Source organism: Coregonus clupeaformis, chromosome 27, assembly GCF_020615455.1.
Source record: "Coregonus clupeaformis isolate EN_2021a chromosome 27, ASM2061545v1, whole genome shotgun sequence".
In the NCBI taxonomy this organism is placed as follows: Eukaryota; Metazoa; Chordata; class Actinopteri; order Salmoniformes; family Salmonidae; genus Coregonus; species Coregonus clupeaformis.
The window spans coordinates 26,235,106-26,257,109 of NC_059218.1; the positions used below are offsets into that span (position 1 = coordinate 26,235,106).

Genomic DNA, 22,004 nt, shown 5'->3' on the forward strand with positions numbered 1-22,004 from the left:
CCTAAAGGAGGGCACAGGAGATTACATGTTCTGATTTCCTGTCTACTGTAACCAGAGCAGCTAGGGTTTATTGGTACCAGAAGCGACTTCCTCCGACTCAAGTTTGCTCGTTAACGTTTCCCTCCACTTCAAGGCTGATTGGGCACACTGTGCAGTTCTGCTCCCCGCGGTGGGATGCTACTGTACTAAAGCAATGTTGTTCGCCCTGAACTATACAGCTACACATATAGGGGGGAAAAGTTAGGTGTAACACAGGTGTAACAGCTACTATTAAACCGATGTTGCCTTGCTTATACATAGACTTTGTTGTTTTCTTTCATTACATACATTTTTACTGCAAAGTGTAGATTTCACTTGGACATAACAGGTTTACCAGAAACCTACAGTTTCCCATTTTAGAGTATTACTATCTACTCTGTGAGGCTGAACTTGACATGTCACGGCTCAGAGCTGTGTGGTCATGGGAACGAGTTTGAAGAAGAGTGCATGGAACCATGGACCCTTCTGATCTGGGCCATCAGTTACTGGATATCCAACTCCAGTTCCACTGCCTAGGCAGTTTATTCCACTGCCTAGGCAGCAAATAGCCTGATAAAAAAATGCTGCACGCGCTCCAGCCAATGGGAGCACAGTTGCCCCTATATATTTGAGCACATCCCCTTACTCAGCCTCTTGAAAAGTCTTCAGCGAGTCCCCGGGAGCCGTCAGGGCCCGAAGCCCAATGGGGCTCCGCTTCCCTCATAGAACTGGAGTTACAGTGCCTTGCAAAAGTATTCATCCCCCTTGGCGTTTTTCCTATTTTGTTGCATTACAACCTGTAATTTAAATTGATTTTTATTTGGATTTCATGTAATGGACATACACAAAATAGTCAAAATTGGTGAAGTGGAATGAAAATAATAACTAGTTAAAAAAAATTATACAAAATAAATGGCGGAAAAGTGGTGCGAGCATATGTATTCACCCCCTTTGCTATGAAGCCCCTAAATAAGATCTGGTGCAACCAATTACCTTCAGAAGTCACATAATTAGTTAGATTGCACACAGGAGGACTTTATTGTCTATTTAGTGTCACATGATCTGTCACGTGAGTTTTGGTGGGCAGCCCTCTCTTGGCAGGTTTGTTGTGGTGCCATATTCTTTCCATTTAAAAAAAATGGATTTAATGGTGCTCTGTGGGATGTTCAACGTTTTTTTAGAACCCAACCCTGATCTGGACTTCTCCACAACTTTGTCCCTGACCTGTTTGGAGAGCTCCTTGGTCTTCATGGTGCCGCTTGCTTGGTGGTGCCCCTTGCTTAGAGGTGTTGCAGACTCTGGGGCCATTCAGAACAGGTGTATATATACTGAGATCATGTGACAGATCATGTGACACTTAGATTGCACACATGTGGACTTTATTTAACTAATTATGTGACTTCTGAAGGTAATTGGTTGCACCAGATCTTATTTAGGGGCTTCATAGCAAAGGAGGTGAATACATATGCATGCACCACTTTTCCGTTATAAAATTTTTTGAATTTTTGAAACAAGTTATTTTTTTCATTCCTCTTCACCAATTTGGAATATTTTGTGTATATCCATTACATGAAATCCAAATAAAAATCTATTTAAATTACAGGTTGTAATGCAACAAAAATAGGAAAAACGCCAAGGGGGATGAATACTTTTGCAAGGCACTGTATGCCCCGTAAGGGAGCTGCCCAGGAAATCCTGGCAGCCCATCAACACGCTCCCTCAGCCTAAGTCCTCTCAGCGGTGACGCTGAGTACAGACTGAGCAAGAGAGCCCAAGGACATATCTAAGAGATAAAAAATTGACAAAGGGGCAAGTCAATGGCCACGACGCTGCCGCACAAATATCCTCGACCCACACACCCCTAAAAAGGGCAGAGGAGACTGCGACTCCACGTGTGGAGTGGGACCTGATGCCAGAAGGCAAGGGGCGCTCCACAGTCTCATAGGCTATCTTAATGCAGTCGCAAAGCCAGTGAAACAACCGCTGCTTGGAAAGTGGTTGACCAAGCGCAGCAGCACCATAGCACACAAACATCCTAAACATCGCCGCGCTCTCCACATAATGCGCGGAAAGGGTACAGGCGATGGAGCCACACCTCTCATTCCTTAGCATGTGGGGGAGGGGAGAATCCCACAGCTCAAGGATCTGCCATCTATAAGAGCTCTTGATAATCTTAGGCGTGAACGCCGGATTAGGACGCAACACCGCCCTGCTCAGATCGGGCAGTCGGGTCATGTCGACAGAGCGCACAAATCACTGACACGCTTGGCAGCTTTCAGGGCAAGCAACAATAGTGTCTTCAAAGACAGCATCTTCAAAAGGATCTGGGTAAATGGCTCAAAAGGCGGCCCACAAAGCCTCAAGCACCAAAGCCAAATCCGACTGCGGGGCTGTGGCTCAACAGAAGACGTTTCACGAGTGGGTGGCTAAAAACAGGCACCCCGCCAAAACCTTCATGACAGGCAGGAATCGCTGAGGTGTACACCTTAATGGTGGACACGAACGTTGCTTATCAAAGAGAAATTGCAGGAAAGAGAGAACACTCTCCACAGAGCAATGCATAGGTTAGACGGTGTCCTTATCGCACCAGTACATGAACACACCCCACTTACCAGCGTAAGTCTTGGACAGTCTCACGCACCCTGTATCATGCTGATAACAGCAGCCAGTAAACCACAGCGAGGGGTGTGGGCAACAGAAATAGGCTGAATGACAGAACTACTGGCCTTCAAATCATCTGTACGCTCCCTCCGCATCCAGTTAGATGCGGTGTCGCTTCTGGAAACCTCAGGGCGCGTTCTGGGCTGCTGGGCAGACGGGGCAGCCAGTGGCCTTAATGTAGTCATGGAGGCCGTCAAAAATGCACTGGGGGCCGTCGTTTGATGGCGGGCTTGACAATGTGCCGCAGATCTAGGCCGGGCGTTCGTTGAGGTAGAAGCAGAGAGGGCTGACTGTTGGTGGGGCACCGCCTCTTTGGCCAGAGGCAGGTGTCTGGACAGCTGCTTCTTCTCCTCCTCCAACTTCCCAAAACACTCAGTAGCTTGGGGGCTTTGAGCAGAAGGGTTTTGTCAGCCTCGTTATTGGCCGCGGCCACTGCCTGTGCGCCGAGCGTGTAACTCAGGGGTAGGTAACCCTGTCATGTTTTTGATTTAACCAACCTGGAAGACCAGGTGTGTTGAATTTAGTCAATCACTGAACTGATCAATTAGCTCAGTTGGTCTGGTGTGGTAGCTAGTTGGAACAAAATCCTGCAGTACCTGTGGCACTCCAGGAACAGGGTTGCCTACCCCATGATGTCCCAAAAGCTTGTACTCAGGATGAGGTAAGTGGCCATGGCTCTCTTGAGCTGAGGGATGCTGTGGGCGATAGCCTCCTGCCGTCCGTCCACCCTAGTGAATGGCGTGTAAGACTTGGAGTACGCTTTTGCCATCAACGGCGAGCCCCAGGAGCCCTCCACATAATGGTGGAGCGAGAGCATGGCGGAAGCCAAGGGGTCTGTTTCCATGGCTGGTGGGGCAGAGGGAGGCGGTTCCCGAGTTGCTTGGTGGCCCCCTCAATGAGCCCCAACATTTCGGAGTGCAGAGAGGCCTAGAGAGTGGACAACTGGGCTGATGAAATGTCAGAGCCAGCGTCATCCACATCCTTAAACAGCGCGGTTCCACTGCCATGCCTCCCTTCCCCAAGAGAGAAGAAGGGCCTGGGTCAACGTTGGCAACTGCTCCATAGAAATGTCACCGGCGTCCCCATCTGAGACCACCGAGAGTACATCCATGAGAGGGACCTCCTCGCCGACGCAGCTGTCAGATGCTTCTGTCGCACATTCATAGGCCAGCAACACGAAGCTGGCACATATGGGGGAGGTCCTGGACGCCACTCTGGGTTGCCGAAAAGTGCGAAGCAGCAACATAGAGCTCTTAAAATAGTTTTTGGTTGTAGTTTGCTCATAGGGCCAACATCAAAGGTCTAGAGATTCTAACGTCTTGAATCTTCTGCCTGCTTCTGGCAGTCTTCAGTCTTCAGTCTCGCACATGCATAATTTGTTATCGGCTATTGGCTGCCTAGGCAGCGGGGTAAACCAATAGGAGTGAAGCCACCCTATGGGGTGGAGCTTCACGATATAGAAATATGTTTGATGTCAGGTAGTGTGGGTAACTGTGAAAGGCTCCTGGCTTGTTGTTGTTTTTTACCACACTTGTTGTTTCCTCCACCGTGTTCGGGTGGTGTCGGGCCGGGTACATTCTGTATGTCTGCACCTGGACAGATACAGTAGAATAGATGAACTTCATAGAGGAAGTTCAGGGCAAACTTTGCCAAGAAAGTCAATGGTGGATCATTCTCATCCACACATCTGCCCCACTGAGCTAAACTCTGGCAGCTTCCTCCCTCCCTTTGGGTGAGCAACACCCTCCCAGCACCAGCACCAGACCATACAGTACAGTACATGAGGAACAAATCATTCCCCCTGAAGATGCATGCACTATCAGTCTAGCCGTTGTGGCCAAAACGGGTAGAGAAATGATATAACGCAGCATGCAAAGCATTGCACTTAGGAACAAAAATATACACACCGCCACTGTGCGTAACAGCTAAGCGCTGAGTAGCCTGCAGTCTTTCTCCCCATGGAAAGAAATCAGCCATTCCATTGCCAAGAGTGACACGCATCTATCAGAGGGCCACTGAGCGTGGCTACCGGGCTTGCCTGTTGACTTTTATAGCCCCGGCGGGCTGTTGGAGGGCAGGGCCCACGCTCTGTTTGATTTTCTTTCCTAGTTTTTTTCTTCTCTCCATCAGTTTTATCATGTCGGTTGCACAGTATGCCGATTGTGCAGGAGGGGAACTTACTGCATCCAGAATGAATGTGAAAGTGGCACTCCACTGAGATGTCGTGCACTCTGAGAATGGAGATGGAGGGACAGAGAGACAAACAGAGAGAGACAGAAAGAGAGAGAGACAGAGAGAGACAGAAAGAGAGAGAGACAGAGAGAGTGTGTGAGAATGAAAAAATAAGGAATAACAAAGAGAAAGAGGATGTGAGCTTCATGAAATGGGTTTCCTTGGCCGAGCAGCCGCACACAAGCCTAAGATCACCATGCGCAATGCCAAGCGTCGGCTGGAGTGGTGTAAAGCTCACCGCCATTGGACTCTGGAGCAGTGGAAACGCTTTCTCTGGAGTGATGAATCACGCTTCACCATCTGGCAGTCTGATAGACGAATCTGGGTTTGGCGGATGCCAGGAGAATGCTACCAGCCCAATGCATAGTGCCAACTGTACGGTTTGGTGGAGGAGGAATAATGGTCTGGGGCTGTTTTTCATGGTTCGGGCTAGGCCCCTTAGTTCCATTGAAGGGAAATCTTAACGCTACAGCATACAATGACATTCTAGACGATTCTGTGCTTCCAACTTTGTGGCAACAGTTTGGGGAAGGCCCTTTCCTGTTTCAGCATGACAATACCCCCGTGCACAAAGCAAGGTCCATACAGAAATTATTTGTCGAGATCGGAGTGGAAGAACTTGACTGGCCTGCACAGATCCCTGACCTCAACCCCATCGAACACCTTTGGGATGAATTGGAACACCGACTGCGAGACAGGCTTATAATTCAACATCAGTGCCCGACCTCACTAATGCTCTTATGCCTGAATGTAAGCAAGTCCCTGCAGCAATGTTCCAACATCTAGTGGAAAGCCTTCCCAGAAGAGTGGAGGCTGTTATAGCAGCAAAGGGGGGACCAACTCCATATTAATGCTCATGATTTTGGAAGGAGATGTTTGACGAGCAGGAGTTCACATACTTTTGGAAATGTAGTGTATCTTCTGGCAAATACCACGGCTTAGAATGAACATTTCAGAACAAATAATGGCCAAACCCCAATTTCACACCCCAAGGGCAGGCCTTATTTAATTCTCATAATCAGATCCAAAGTCATCACAAATGTGCCGTTTTATTTAATTAAAGTATCATAAAGACATAAGAGATAGAATAAACATAAGCATTAACGCAATTTGGGGGTTGATAAGTGTTAATGATTATACAAATCAGTGGAGGCTGCTGAGGGGAGGACGGCTCATATTAATGTCTGGAACAGAGCAAATTGAATGGCATCAAACAGACGGAACCCATGTGTTTGATGTATTTGATACCATTCCACCCATTCCACTCCAGCCATTACCACAAGCCTGTCCTCCCCAATTAAGGCGCCACCAGCCTCCTGTGATACAAGTCTGCCTCCTTGCACATTTGAAATGTGTTTCTTGGCCAATTCATCTGTACTGCTAGCTTAATCTTTTGTTGAACAATGTTGATGTCATAAGTCAATGCATATAGAAGACCAGTGTTTGAGGGGCTGCTTTTGTAAGCTCCTTAACGTATGTTCTTGCTTTCCCATGGAACACAGGCATGCATATACACACACACATACATATACACCGCAGGAGGTTGGTGGCTCCTAATTGGGGAGAATAGGCTCGTGTTAATGACTTGAGCAGAATAAGTGGAATGGTATCATATACTGTACATCAAACACATGGTTTCCATGTGTTTGATTCGATTTGCGCCGTTCTAGCCTTTATTTTGAGCCATTCTCCCCTGAGCAGCCTCGTGTGACATATACATACACACACAGACCGGACCCCCCCACACACACACACACACATACACACATACCGCCCACACAGTTAGTCCGTCCAGCAGCAGCAGCTACAGTCGACCATGCTTCATGCAGGATTATAGTCGTGGTCCTCAGAGGATTTGATGTACCACTCCTGTCTTTGTGCAGAGGAACATAATGTTCACACACAGTTACACCATGGGATACTTATTTTAGCTGGGTTAATTCCAGGAGGGGTGGGGGGGGGTGTGATTTCATTGGTGAATTGGGCTCAGAGCTAGCAACCAGCAGCACATATTACAGTGAACCATTTAATGTTGAGCCAGGTGATTTCTCAGGGGATGGATGCTGCCCAGCAAGCTGACGCAACCCCGGTCCAGAGCCCTAGAGAACCCCAGCCTTTCATAATGGATCCCATGCAGACTACAGGATAACATTAGTAGCAGTCCTCTCACGGCACAAATAATCACCTGGATATTGTGCTGAAACCCAGGCATTTAGCACATTAGACAAATATATGTGCACTGGCAGGGACCTATGGAAGCTATGGATAGAGCTTCCATCTCGCAGGAATCGAAGACAGCGTGGCCCCTCAGGTTACTCACCATAACTAGAAGAGGAGGAGAGAAGAAAATGAGAGAAGAGGAAGAGTAGGAAAGAGTGTCTGGCTAGTAAAAACCAGGAAACAATCACCAGATGGCCCTTTCCGAGTCCCAGAAGTGCAGCGTGTGCATGCAGCTACACACACCAAATCCCATACAGTAGCTGACAGCTCTGTGCTGTTCTCTTGCTGAGGAGCTACAAGGAAGACCATGTTTCCCTCGCGCTATAAACCCATTCCAAACCACACTCCTCATCAGGCTCGCAGCCAATGACATAAACATGTGGTTACATAAAATAAAAACGAATGACGTTCCGACATTCTCCCGTTTCAATTATCATTAAGGGGACCATCTGGAAACCCCATCAGGTCGGGTTCTGGAGGTATCAGCAGCCCCCATTTACATTTCAAGCTGTTAACACGTAGGTTTTGGCCGCAGGGACGAGTGTTGGACACGTTGAGTGAGGGACATTTATGTGCTGGTGGCATTTTGACAGAAAAGGCCATGCCCGAGGAATCCAACGCCATTTGAATCCATCTGCGATCGGCTGGTTGGCCTGGCACTGGTGCACCCACCAACCCTGGTTCTGTGGTCTCAGCACCAGCCACTACTTAGGTCTTGACAGATGAGATCAGGGGAGTAGGTGTACCACACTATTGCTTTGCCCTCAGCGCACTCGCTGGGCTGCGGAGGCTAGAGCATGGGCGTATAAGCCCCGTTATTGGCTCAGCGGCCAATGGGACTGTGCGCCTGCCTGTAAGGGTGGGGCCGGGGAGCCATTTCTCCTCTGTGACAGGACATTACCTCACACATCAGGCGCTCACCAGCATTCCAGTAAACGTTGGTGGTTTGAACCTCGCACAGGACTCGACCCGCAAATGTCTCACAGATGCTCACTCCTTCCGCCCCGATGGAGCTCTAATTTATGGTAATTTTCTCAAAATAAAGCGGGGATAAAGAAAAAATGAAAAGAAAAAGAAGCCAAGCAGCTGTTTACTGAATGTGTTTCGATGAAATAAATAAACACATTTGGGAGCCGTGGCCAAATAAGAAACATCCGCTCCCCAAATGTGCTGTAATGTGTGTTGAATCCAGTGTACTTAGGGAGTGGCAGGCGGGCGGAGAGGAAACCAGAGGTAGTCAGCTAGGGCGCTGTGTTCCAAAGCTTCACTTTTTATGACCAATCCTGAGAGGCCAAATGGGGTCACCCCTCGCCCTGAATAGGCCTTTCATAAGCTGCATTTACAATACACAGGAACAGAATATGGACCGTTCTGTTGGGAAGCAACATAGATGTTTATGGCTTATTTAGGTGCTATTTATACTTATCAATGTAAAGATTTACAGGTATGGGCTATTTTCAACTGATGAACTGAAGCAGCCATGTGGAGTGCGAGAGATACTGCAGGTGCTCTCCTCTGCAGGATGACCATGAGAGAGAAAGAGGAAGTGTGAGATCACTTTGCAGCCAGAGTGGGCTGCTCTTGGGTGGCTGAGGTTACTGTTGGGTTTGGGGTTATGCTTGGGGCCTCTCCGTCTCTCTCTTCCAGCTAGACTGACTGTGTGTTTATAGCTATAAACCTGGGGTTGGGGTTGGTAGGATATGGTTGGGGCCCTCTCTCTTCCATCTTGACTGTGTGTCTCGGTCTAAGGCTGAGGTTGGGGTTGGATTTTATGTTATGGCTGGGGCCTCTCTCTATTCCCAGCCTGGCTGTGTGTGTCTGGATGTAAATGTGAGATTGGTGTTATGTTTGGGGCCTCTCTTTCTACTCCCAGCCTGGCTGTGGCTTCCCTCTGCGGAGGTTACCTAACATCACCCACTGGCAGCCGATCTCCAGCGCAGCGGGAAACGTCATGGTAGAGGCAGATTAAGTAATTAAGACCATCATTATTTCTCTGGCTCTGTGTTTTTTTTCTCTCCCTCCTCCTTCTCTCTATGTCTTTCGTTTGGTGGGGGGATCATTTTGAGAACCACGCTAATAGGCAGACTGTCCCATTTGCTGCATTTGAGCGGAACCCTTCTCTCTCTCTCCCTCCCTCTCTCCCTCTCTCTCTCTCTCTCTCTCTCTCTCTCTCTCTCTCTCTCTCTCTCTCTCTCTCTACTCACTCACTCACTCACTCACTCACTCACTCACTCACTCACTCACTCACTCACTCACTCACTCACTCACCCTAAATTATTGCCCTGGCTGCAAAAGCCTTCAAATGGAGCTTTCTCACGTAGCTTGTTAACGCGTGGCGGTTAGGGCAGCCAACCTGCATCTTGGGATCTCTTTCTCCCTCTCACACACAATGAGATTGCTCTGCTTGCTGCCTGACTCCCCTCATCTCTCCTTCCCTCCTTTTATCTTAAGTGGTGATTTACAAACAACAGCATGTGTCTGCAGACCGAGGGCTGGCTGTTGTCTGCCATGCCGCCTCTCGTAAGCAGACAGCTGGTCTGAATTAAGGACCGGTGGATGGTTAGAGGAGGGAAACACAACAGCGCAGAGCTTAGAGCACCTTCCCCAATGTTGCTGCTGTGTTGTTCAGGGAACCATAGGCTTTAGGTTATTTGCTTGTAATGAACTTCCAAACACCAGGTTTGAGCTGCGCAGAGGCTGAAGGGACGCAGGGGGTGAAGAGGGGGTGGAGTGGAGAGGACGAGAGGGAGGTGCAGTTTTTGAGGATGAGAAACGGTTGCCGTCGTCCCTCCTTCCTTCTGTTTACGCGTATAGCAAGCCCCCCTTGAGACGTGACAGTAAAAGGGGTCTGCGATCACATGGCCTTGTTGTCTTTAGGCTGATACAACGGTGACGAAACTGCAGAGGGTTGTAATCATGAAGACAATGTTACTCTCATCTTTTATAATGCTTTAATGCTTTTCTTTCGTTCATTATTTCTTTCATTCTATCTTTCTTTCTCTCTTTCTCTCTCCCTCTCTCTTGCAACACAGAGACCTAAAATAGTATTTTGTCAACATCTCGTCTGGTAATGTTTTAGCTGTAGTCCAGCGTCGTCTGGGTTTTGCCTGGGGTAGGCCATCATTGTAAATAAGAATTTGTTCTTAACTGACTTGCCTAGTTAAATAAAGGTTAAATAAAAATAAATACAAAATAAAAGCAATTTAGTCGATCGGCGCGGGCAGAGGACTATTTTACTGCCATAACAAAACGAGCGCAAACAAAAGGGCTCTAAGTTTAGACTCCAGTGTGTTGTTCTTCCCTCTCCTTTCTCTTTTCCGACGTACCCTCTCATGTTGCGGTCTCCGACGATTTATTGTCCGCCATTTGTTTTATTTGTGTATTTTTCTCTGTGTGGTGCTTACGTTAGAGCCCTTGCTTGGCTGCTCTCTTGTGGTTTGCTCCATGATGCAAGGCCACTGCTATGTGGTCCTCTGTGTGCTTCCACTTTAGACTCCCTCCACACCCCTTCCATACACACACATATGTATGCACTCACGCACACACATTTCGTCACCCCTCTACACACACATACGCACGCACACATGCTCACACACACACACACCTCCTACCTCAGGGTCAGTCCTTGGTTGAGGTTGCAGGGTATATTTACAACCTCCTAATGACTAAATCAAATGAATGACAAATCTTATTTGGACTAGTTTGACTCTTGCCATCGTACAGGAGGCTGGGGAGTAACAGAACTTTGGAGGCTCGTGAATCCCTCCTACCGGCATTGCTCTTTATGGCTGTTGGGTAGAGAGCAAGTCTGGCATGTGATTACACTACGCTGGCTCTATCTGTTGAAAACTGTGGGGTGTTATAAAAACACCCGGTGGAGGGGGGCAGGGGGGGACTCAGTGCCACCTGTGTTTACATAAATAAGTCATTGGTTTGGTCCGTGTTGGCTGTCACCTGTGCAATATTCACTCTGCCTCGTCAGTCTGCAGCAGGAAGAGGAGCCCTAGCAACTCTCAACACAAGACACCGGCAGTACCCCAATTTATTTAAAGGAGAAGCACCATGAAGAATATCACCAAAAAACAACAGAAACACACAGGTGGCTGGGAACCACTGGACTTTGGAAGCAGGCCAACTGGTCTTTGCCACCTCAGCTCCCTCCTCTGCCCATCCATAACTGTCACCTCGGCAGATCCAGGGTACAGATAGATTGCCCCAAGGGCTTTTGGGTAGTTTTCATCACCGTAGCTGGTTCGTCGAGCTCTGGGTTGACGTCTCTGGTTACAGATGTCTAATTTCACTGGCATCCTTGCCAAACTGGCTGTCCTTGTGCCTGTGTCTGTACTCTCTCCCCCCATCGCTATCTCCAACATGGTTCACCAGCTTCTACTGGTCACAGATGACCCCTCTGTGCTGTGAAGAGAGACAACAAACAACACAAACAGTCTCACCTCTGTGCCCTTCCTTACATGAGCAGCCCTCATACAGAGGAGGGTAGAGAGGATGAAGTAGAGATGTCAACTCATAAGTCCAGGAAGTGTTAAGGCCTTATGAGTTGACATCTGGCTCTCTGTTTCTGACTCTGAAAAGAGCTGGGATAGGCCGAGAAAGAAAGTGACTGGATGGAGGGATATAGAGAGGGGATTGGGGAGAGAGAATTGAATGAGTGATGGAGAGAAGGATAAAAGGGAGTGATGGAGAGTGAGAGATTTAGAAAGAGAGAGAGAAAGAGAGAGGATCAAAAGCTCCCCTCTCCACAAACTGCCTGTTTTTTCGCTGCGTTAACTTGTTTAGCGTGTTACACTGCCCCTCCATGTGTGCCGTATCAACACAGCCTTGTTTTCCATAGCAACTTCCTCACACTATTACATAACTCCAGGAATGACCCTGTTGCCAGGGCTTTGAACACATTTCAACCTATGCAAAATAAGAGAAACGTCAGAGAAAAATAGACACTGTCTAATGATGCCAATTCACATTGACTTGATTCATAATCTGAAAATGAACATGCAAACTTTCTTGTTTCAGTAAAAGACTTAAAGTTTTAGTTTCCACGAAATGTGTGCAATTGTTATGTGCAAATGTTGTGAAATGTTTGGGGTAACTAACATTCTTCATCTCTCTCTTGCTCTCTCTCTCTTTCTCTCGGTCTCTCTGTGTGTGTTATCAGACATGCCAGTCCAAGGTGTTCGACCTGTCTGACGGAGTGTCCCAGTACGCCTGGTTCCCCTGCAGAGAGGCCCTGCAGTCCTCCAGATACCCCCAGTACTGGCTCAAGGTAGGTCACAGGCCAAAGGTTATAGATCAGGGATCATGGGATATGGGTGGGCGAAAGGCTGGAATTGACCCCTGTGGACCTAAATCAACATTTTGTTTTGAAGATTTACGCAAAAGCTTAATTTACATAAGCATTTCTCCAGTTAGTAATCTGCCCTATATGAATGTGTATAGTGTTGATAGTTTAGAGCACTAAAAGTAAGTGTTCCCTCCTCGTCCAGGCCTACTTCTCCCACCCCATGGTGGCTGCTGCTGTGATAATCCACCTAGCTGCAGACGGTACGGGCTACATCGACCAGACGCAGTGCAACATCACTGTTAAACTGGTGGACACCAAGGAGGTCATCCACAGCTTAGGTCAGTATCTACAACCTATGGAACTGTAGAAGCATGGAAAGATCTCTTAAACACACTGCAGTTGTTGTTCAGAATCTCATATGAGCTATATCTCTGACTTCTCGCATCCCTCTTCATCCCTCCTTCCTCTGTCTATCTCCCTCCCTCCCTCCCTCTCCCTGTTGCCTCCATCCAGGCGATTGGCGTCTGAGCTGCAGGACCAACCCCCTGGTGATCCCAGTGAGCCATGACCTGAGCCTGGCCTTCTACCACACCAAGGCCATCCTGGTCGAGTTCCGCTCCCACCTGGTGGCCATCTCTGGCGTGGGCCTGCGCTCCTTCCAGTTCTTTGACCCAATCACCATCAGCGGGTGCCAGAGCAACGAGATCTACAACCCCATGGGTCAGAGGTGAGGAGGGGGCAGGGAGCTCACAGGGAGAGAAACAGGAGACACTGGAAGCTTTGCAAAGGATCACTGTTTTGCATGCATGTAGAAGGAAATGTGTAGGTAAATGTGCCAAGGAAATGTGCACACACGCGCACACACACACACACACACACACACACACACACACACACACACACACACACACGGCCTCAAAGAGATTTGTTAGGGGGCTGTCATTAGAAATAGGGCCATTCGTGGCTTTTGTTGTTTGCCAGTGAAGCAAACGAGACAAGCTAATTGGATGAGGAGGACTTAAGTATCTGTTCTCGACAGGAAGTTGTTTGATGCCACAAAGACAAGTTGCCCTCCTCAGAGTTGTCTCTGGCTCTGTGGCCCATTCTACTGAGTTGTCAAATTCAACAACTCACTTGGTGTCATTTAGCTTACTACTGATATGTGTGGTGGCATTTCTTCGGTTTCCTATAGAAGATTTAATCGATAGTTTATTAACACAATTGTAATAGATCACATGCAAGAAGCAAAAGCAATGAAGTATATCTCTTTTGCAAAATACATTTAATCTCAATGAGACTAAACCTGTGAAGAATGAAGGTTCAAACCATTCAAAATAATGCGCTAGTGCACATTTCATGCCCTTCTGTTGGAGCGTTTGGGCTACAACTGGTTTGTATCCCAAATTGCACCCTATTCCCTACACAGTGCACTATGGTCCAAGTCAAAAGTGGTGCACTATATAGGAAATAGGGTGTCATTTGGGACGCATCCTGGTTTTTACTGTTCCAGCAGCAGAACTCTGGTGGGAGGCTGGTGGTGTGAGTTTCCATGCCGACCCAGAGGATCAGCTCATTCATTAGTAATTAGTAATTGCCTAGTATTATGGCTCCTTGTATTTACATATTTGGGGTTTGTTGTGCTCAGTGGGAGCCATATCCAAGGTGGTTTTGACTGTGTAAATATGATCTATTTGGCGGCTCCCTGCTTCTACTGATCCCCCAAAGGCCCCTGAGTCTCTAGAAGGGATTTAGTGCAGGGAGTCTTAAGCTAGAGCACTCCTCCTCTTTCTCTTCATACTCCCTACTTCTCCCTTCACTCCCTGCCCTCTCCCTCTCCTCCTCTGTTTCCTCTTCCCTCTCCTCCTCCCCGCTTTCACCTCTTCTCCTCCATGTTCTCTTCTCCCCTCTACTCCTACTACCTCTACTTCTCCCCCTCTCTTTGCTCTCCTCCTCCCTTTCCTCCTCCCTCTCTCCAACCAAACAGCCGATTTCCCATAATAATTATACCGCTACAAAACACGAAGTCCCTTATTCCCTAAGTTGTTAACAACAGGAGCTATTAACGTGACCCGGTTTTATGTTCCACGCTCTTTCCTTCTCTCTATTCCTTTCCTTCTTCATCCCTTCTTTTAAATGAGAGGATTTGAGGGGTACTGGCAGATTGTTGGAGTGTGAGTGTGGATTCTTTTTCCACATTTGTCCTTGTCTCCAGTGAAGGTTCAGATTTTGAGTGATGAGATGCTGGAAGGGAGATAGTGACTTCGTGGGAGCCCCTTGTAGTAGTCTTCAGACTATTGTTCATTTTTCTATTGTTTTTCCATTTTAATTTATATGCAGAGAAGGCCATTGTAATTTATCCAAAAAAATCTCAAGGAGACAGAGCTGAAACCACACTTTGTGTTAAGCTGACTATAAAGCAACTCAGTGTTAAACTGACTATAAAGCCTGTTTCTTTCCACCTTCTCAGCTAAGGATCCTGAAATGTAAACACTGTAGCACAAGCGGGGAGTTTGGATTTATAGTGAGTGTCAGTTTACGTTTGCTCTGCCTTCTCTCTATACGCTTAAAGGTTCCGAATTTGTTGTTGAGGTGGAATGAGAGGGAGGGAGGGAGAGAGAGAGAGGGGGGAGGGAGAGAGAGGGGGGAGGGAGGGAGAGAGAGGGGGAGGGAGAGAGAGAGAGGGGGGAGGGAGAGAGAGAGAGGGGGAGGGAGAGAGAGGGGGGTGGGAGAGATAGAGAGGGGGAGGGAGAGGGGGAGGGAGAGAGAGAGAGCGGGGAGGGAGAGAGAGAGAGGGGGGAGGGAGAGAGAGAGAGAGAGGGGGGAGGGAGGGAGAGAGAGAGAGGGGGAGGGAGAGAGAGAGAGGGGGAGGGAGGGAGAGAGAAAGTGGGGAAGAGAAAAAAAGCATTACAGGGATAACATTTGTGAGAGGGAGATAGAGAGCAATAGAGGTACCAAGAAGAGGATATATGATGGAGAGAAAGATAGAGAGATCAAGAAAATGTAACAGAAAGAAAGGAAGACCGAAAGAGAGAGAGAGGAAAAGAGATGTTTCAGTCATGCATCACAGCAGAGTTTAACAATACTACCTCAGCAGTGCTTTTTTTCCTAATGTCCTCTTTCCCCTACATCCCAAATGGTACCCTATTCCCAAGTAGTGCACTACTGGTCAAAAGTAGTGCACTATATAGGGAATAGGGTGCCATTTAGTACTCAACTTCCCTCTTCAAGCTTCATAGGGGAAGCCTACAGTAGGCCGACTGTTGTAAAAGACAGCCTCGGGCGTCCCCGCATTCCTTGAGCATGAAAAAAAGTCAGCTGACTGCTACCAACGTAGTGCTTGGCCAGACTCTGCCATTGTAGTCTGCTTATAATATCCTGTTTCTCTTAATTCATCAACCACACTCCCACACACGTGTGTGTGCAGACATAGAGACACACATACAAATCTGGACTCAAAAGCTCGCACATGCAAGCACACACATTCACTCTATCCATACGTGAACAATTTCTTGGTTAATTCATTCAGATTTGTTTTATTTGATCCCATCTATTTTCAATGTGTGTTTGTGTCTTGTGGGCTTTTAAATACTGCTCCAGTGAGAGTGCCGATGCACAGCTACAAGGCATCTATCTATCTAGCCTTTATACAGCAGTGGGGTTCACACTAAGCATTACCTTGTTGCTAACTTGTAGCTACTCCACCTAACCTCAGCCCAGCCTGAACTGAGCAGCTAGCCCCAGAGAATCTTACCTCCAAGGCTGCAGCCCTATAGTGCAGTGTGCTGATTCAAGACATTTTATTTTTTTATTTTTTTATTTTACCTTTATTTAACTAGGCAAGTCAGTTAAGAACAAATTCTTATTTACAATGACGGCCTACACCGGTCAAACCCGGACGACGCTGCGCCGCCCTATGGGACTCCCAATCACAGTCGGTTGTGATACAGCCTGGAAGAGAACCAGGAGGTCTGTAGTGACGCCTCAAGCACTGAGATGCAGTGCCTTAGACCACTGCGCCACTCGGGAGCCCATTCAGTTGCTGGTTCTGGAAGCTTCCATCTTTTTAACACAGCGTATCTATATCTAGCTGTGTGTTCTCCGTGCTATAATGAAGACAGATGTGGAGGATGATGCTCATATGTGGACTGTACTGCACTAGTATCGATGTGTGGTGGTCTTTCAGGCGCTGAGCTTAGCCCACAGCCACCGAAGCATCACCCAGGTGGGTGCTACACTTTCGGTAGTTGATGATCCAGCTTACCTATGGAGGAGGTGGACACGGCAAAGGTGCCTGATGAAGAGCTCCTGCCTGTCTACAGGCACCTTTGAGTCCACCTTTGGTCCACCTTTGGTAAATTCAATTGATTGGACATGATTTGGAAAGGCACACACCTGTCTATATAAGGTCCAAACAGTTGACAGTGCATGTCAGAGCAAAAACCAAGCCGTGAGGAAGAAGGAATTGTTCGTAGAGCTCCGAGATAGGAAGGGTACCAAAAAATGTCTGCAGCATTGAATGTCCCCAAGGACACAGTGGCCTCCATCATTCTTAAATGGAAGAAGTTTGGAACCACCAAGACTCTTCCTAGAGCTGGCCGCCCGGCCAAACTGAGCAATCGGGGGAGAAGGGCCTTGGTCAGGGAGGTGACCAAGAACCTGATGGTCACTTTGACAGAGCTCTAGAGGAGATGGGAGAACCTTCCAGAAGGACAACCATCTCTGCAGCATCTCTGCATGGACTGGGAGACTAGTCAGGATCGAGGGAAAGATGAACGGCTGTCACGCCCTGGCTCTGGGGACTCTTATATCTTGAGCCAGGGTGTGGAGTTTCTATGTGTTATTTTCTATGTTGTGTTCTAGTTCGTGTTTTCTATGTTGGCCAGGGTGATTCCCAATCAGAGGCAGCTGATTCTCGTTGTCTCTGATTGGGAACCATACTTAGGCAGCCTTTTGGCTCTAGTTTATTGTGGGATCTTGTTCCGGAAGGTTTGTGTATTTAACCTAGGACTTCACGTATCGTTTAGTGTTTTGGTTCGTTGTGTGTACACTAATAAAAATATGTACGCCTATCACGCTGCGCCTTGGTCCGCTTCATCATGTGTCAACGATCGTGACAGAAGATCCCACCAAAACAGGACCAAGCAGCGTTTCCAGGAGCAAACGCCGGAGGTAACGTTGGTAGATGTCCTCCTCGGTTGGGGGAGGATAACGGAGGAGGAGGCCGTCCGTTACCGGAGGGCGATGAAGGGGGAGACCCAGGCAGGAGAGGAGAAGCGGTGCCAACCGGGCCGTCGTCGGACAGGCGAGAGGCAACCCCAATAATTTTTTTTGGGGGGGGCACACGGCATGGACGATGGGGCTGCTGGAGGCAGCTACAGGGCGAGATTGTGGACTAGGAGAGAAGGCCACCAGGTAACGGGGGCCATTGGTCATTAGAGGGAAGGAGAGTGTAGAGGCACGGCGAGAGGTACTGGGGTGTGTTACCAGTCCGGTCCGGCCCGTTCCTGATCCCCGCACAAGGCCAGTGGTGTGTGTTCCCAGTACGGTCCGGCCTGTTCCCTACCCTCGCACCAAGCCTGTGGTGCGCGTCGCCAGCCCGGTCCGGCCTGTTCCTGCTCCCCGCACCAAGCCAGTGGTGTGCGTCGCCAGCCCGGTCCGGCCTGTTCCTGCTCCCCGCACCAAGCCAGTGGTGCGCGTCGTCAGCCCGGTCCGGCCCGTTCCTGCTCCCCGCACCAAGCCATTGGTGCGTGTCGTCAGCCCGGTCCGGCCCGTTCCTGCTCCCCGCACCAAGCCAGTGGTGCGCGTCGTCAGCCCGGTCCGGCCCGTTCCTGCTCCCCGCACCAAGCCAGTGGTGCGCGTCGCCAGCCCGGTCCGGCCTGTTCCTGCTCCCCGCACCAAGCCAGTGGTGCGCATCGTCAGTCCGGCACAGCCCGTGCCTGCTCCTGGTCAGCTGCTCCACACCGGAGCCTGAGCAATCCGCTCCACCGGTGTCCAGTCCAGCTCCGGCCAGCGGGGCCAGATCAGACCAGGGGCGCTACGGGGGGGTAGCGAGAGAGTGGTGGTCACGCCCGGAGCCGGATCCGCCTCCGAGGCGGAATGCCCACCCGGCCCCTCCCCTGTTGGGTTTGGTTGGCGCGGTCGCAGTCCGCGCCTTTGGGGGGGGGTACTGTCACGCCCTGGCTCTGGGGACTCTTATATGTTGAGCCAGGGTGTGGAGTTTCTATGTGTTATTTTCTATGTTGTGTTCTAGTTCGTGTTTTCTATGTTGGCCAGGGTGGTTCCCAATCAGAGGCAGCTGATTCTCGTTGTCTCTGATTGGGAACCATACTTAGGCAGCCTTTTGGCACTAGTTTATTGTGGGATCTTGTTCCGGAAGGTTTGTGTATTTAACCTAGGACTTCACGTATCGTTTATTGTTTTGATTCGTTGTGTGTACACTAATAAAAGTATGTACGCCTATCACGCTGCGCCTTGGTCCGCTTCACCATGTGTCAACGATCGTGACAACGGCGCAAAGAACAGAGAGATCCTTGATGAAAACCTGCTCCAGAGCACTCAGGACCTCAGACTGGGGCGAAGGTTCACCTTGCAAAAATTCTAAAAACTTGTTTTGTCATTATGGGATATTGTGTGTACATTGTGTGCAGTATATATGTAGCTACTATGTGCACTATTATACTGGTACTAATTATCCACTGTTGTGTATGTCTGTCCCCCTCTAGTTGTGTCCATTACTCGTGTGAGGCCATCGACTGCCAGGATCCACTAATCCGCAATGCAGAGCTCAAGTGCAGCAGTCTGGGCTTCTTCAACGGAGCTCGCTGCACCATCACCTGCAACTCTGGCTATGTCCTGCAGATCCACAGAGATGATGACATCATCAAGACCCAGGTATACACACATACGGGCATACACACACATGTGCGCACGGTCAGACACACGCACACAAAATGAGACACAGATGCAAATGCACCTTAGAGAAAACAATCTCTCACCCCCCTCCCCCCCACCCCCCATATCTTTCACCTGCAACAGTAGCTTGGCAGTGTAAACCCACTGGGAGGATGACATCATGACAAGCCCAGGTAGCTAGCTAGTAATGCACTTTGGAGAGTAGACGCCTCGCCCCCTCCTTCCTCCTCCCTTCTTTATGCCCCCCCCCCCATACACACACACACACACACGCGTGTACAGATACACATACGCTCACACACATACATACTGACACACACAGATAGACAAACACACATGCACGTTCACGTGTAGCCAAACACGCACACACGGACTCAAACACACATGATCTATGTTTAGTCTTTCTGCGCTGCACCATCACCTGCAACAATGGCTGTGTATTTCTGCTCCACTGGGACGATAGCATCACCAGGTACTCTCTGCTCACTGCGCCCCCCTCCCTTCTTTCCTCCCTCCTCCCATCCCTCCCTCCCCACTCACACAGTGAAGTAATCCTCACAGAGTGTTGTGGAGATGCTCCATGTCTTTCCAATGCCTGTATGTGTCTGGATGTTAATGGCTATGTTTGTGGTGTTTGCTGAGGTGAAATACACTGCAACAAATCTGAATGTGTGATACAATCATTACTTTGCATTACAACACTGTGTAGAGGATAAAAAATTACCCTAAGACATGTACGTGTGAGCATTTCTCACACTACTGGAGCAAGAGCCTTCAGGTTACCAAGATGTCTCAGCATCCACTTCATGTAGCATCAACTTCAACACACCAGACACTCAGCAGATGGGGAGCACAGACATTGGCACACAAACACCAAACACAGAAGCATGCAGGCACGCACAAACCACCCTAAACAAACAAAGAAGTTAGTTCACAGCCACGCAGTAAACCCATTCACTCCCACAGAGGGCTCGTAAATACAACAGCACCAGAGCTTTATCCCCCTCCCATGCTCTGTTAACAGACCTGCAAGCTAATCAAAGAGAGAGAGAGAGAGAGAGAGAGAGAGAGAGAGAGAGAGAGAGAGAGAGAGAGAGAGAGAGAGAGAGAGAGAGAGAGAGAGAGAGAGAGAGAGAGAGAGAGAGAGAGAGAGAGAGAGAGAGAGAGAGAGAGAGAGAGAGAGAGAGAGAGCACACACAAGACAGGGAAAGAGAGAAATTTAATGTAAACCACTTCTCCAATCTTTTTGGCCCTATAACAGAGAACAAACAGCAAAAAAATATACATGATCAAATGCAAATCTTAGAATCAACTATTAAAGACTACCAGAACCCACTGGATTCTCCAATTACATTGAATGAACTACAGGACAAAATACAAACCCTCCAACCCAAAAAGTCCTGTGGTGTTGATGGTATCCTCAATGAAATGATAAAATATACAGACCACAAATTTCAATTAGCTATACTTAAACTCTTTAACATCACCCTTAGCTCTGGCATCTTCCCCAATATTTGGAACCAAGGACTGATTACCCCAATCCACAAAAGTGGAGACAAATTTGACTCCAATAACTACCGTGGGATATGCGTCAACAGCAACCTTGGGAAAATCCTCTGCATTATCATTAACAGCAGACTAGTTCATTTCCTCAGTGAAAACAATGTACTGAGCAAATGTCAAATTGGCTTTTACCAAATTACCGTGACGACAGACCACGTATTCACCCTGCACACCTAATTGACAAACAAACAAACCAAAACAAAGGCAAAGTCTTCTCATGCTTTGTTGATTTCAAAAAAGCTTTTGACTCAATTTGGCACGAGGGTCTGCTATACAAATTGATGGAAAGTGGGGTTGGGGGAAAAACATACGACATTATAAAATCCATGTACACAAACAACAAGTGTTCGGTTAAAATTGGCAAAAAACACACACATTTCTTTCCACAGGGCCGTGGGGTGAAACAGGGATGCAGTTTAAGCCCCACCCTCTTCAACATATATATCAACGAATTGGCGAGGGCACTAGAACAGTCTGCAGCACCCGGCCTCACCCTACTAGAATCTGAAGTCAAATGTTTTCTGTTTGCTGATGATCTGGTGCTTCTGTCACCAACCAAGGAGGGCCTACAGCAGCACCTAGATATTCTGTACAGATTCTGTCAGACCTGGGCCCTGACAGTAAATCTCAGTAAGACAAAAATAATGGTGTTCCAAAAAAGGTCCAGTTGCCAGGACCACAAATTCAAATTCCATCTAGACACCGTTGCCCTAGAGCACACAAAAAACTATACATACCTCGGCCTAAACATCAGCGCCACAGGTAACTTCCACAAAGCTGTGAACGATCTGAGAGACAAGGCAAGAAGGGCCTTCTATGCCATCAAAAGGAACATAAAATTTGACATACCAATTAGGATCTGGCTAAAAATACTTGAATCAGTTATAGAACCCATTGCCCTTTATGGTTCTGAGGTCTGGGGTCCGCTCACCAACCAAGAATTCACAAAATGGGACAAACACCAAATTGAGACTCTGCAGCAGAATTCTGCAAAAACATCCTCCGTGTACAACGTAAAACACCAAATAATGCATGCAGAGCAGAATTAGGCCAATACCCGCTAATTATCAAAATCCAGAAAAGAGCCGTTAAATTCTATAAC

At 48.3% G+C, this 22,004-nt stretch overlaps 1 protein-coding gene across 3 annotated transcripts in view; it reads left to right on the top strand.

Annotated features, from left to right (window-relative positions):
• The window catches only part of LOC121541684 (pappalysin-1-like), a 136,830-nt gene that overhangs the window by 73,079 nt on the left and 41,747 nt on the right, over nt 1-22,004 (top strand). For all 3 annotated transcript variants that reach the window (XM_041850919.2, XM_041850920.2, XM_041850921.2), the window contains exons 11-14: nt 12,302-12,409; nt 12,630-12,765; nt 12,941-13,154; nt 19,150-19,318. In XM_041850919.2, the coding sequence (XP_041706853.1) occupies nt 12,302-12,409; nt 12,630-12,765; nt 12,941-13,154; nt 19,150-19,318 (627 nt within the window). The remainder of the gene's footprint in view (nt 1-12,301; nt 12,410-12,629; nt 12,766-12,940; nt 13,155-19,149; nt 19,319-22,004) is intronic.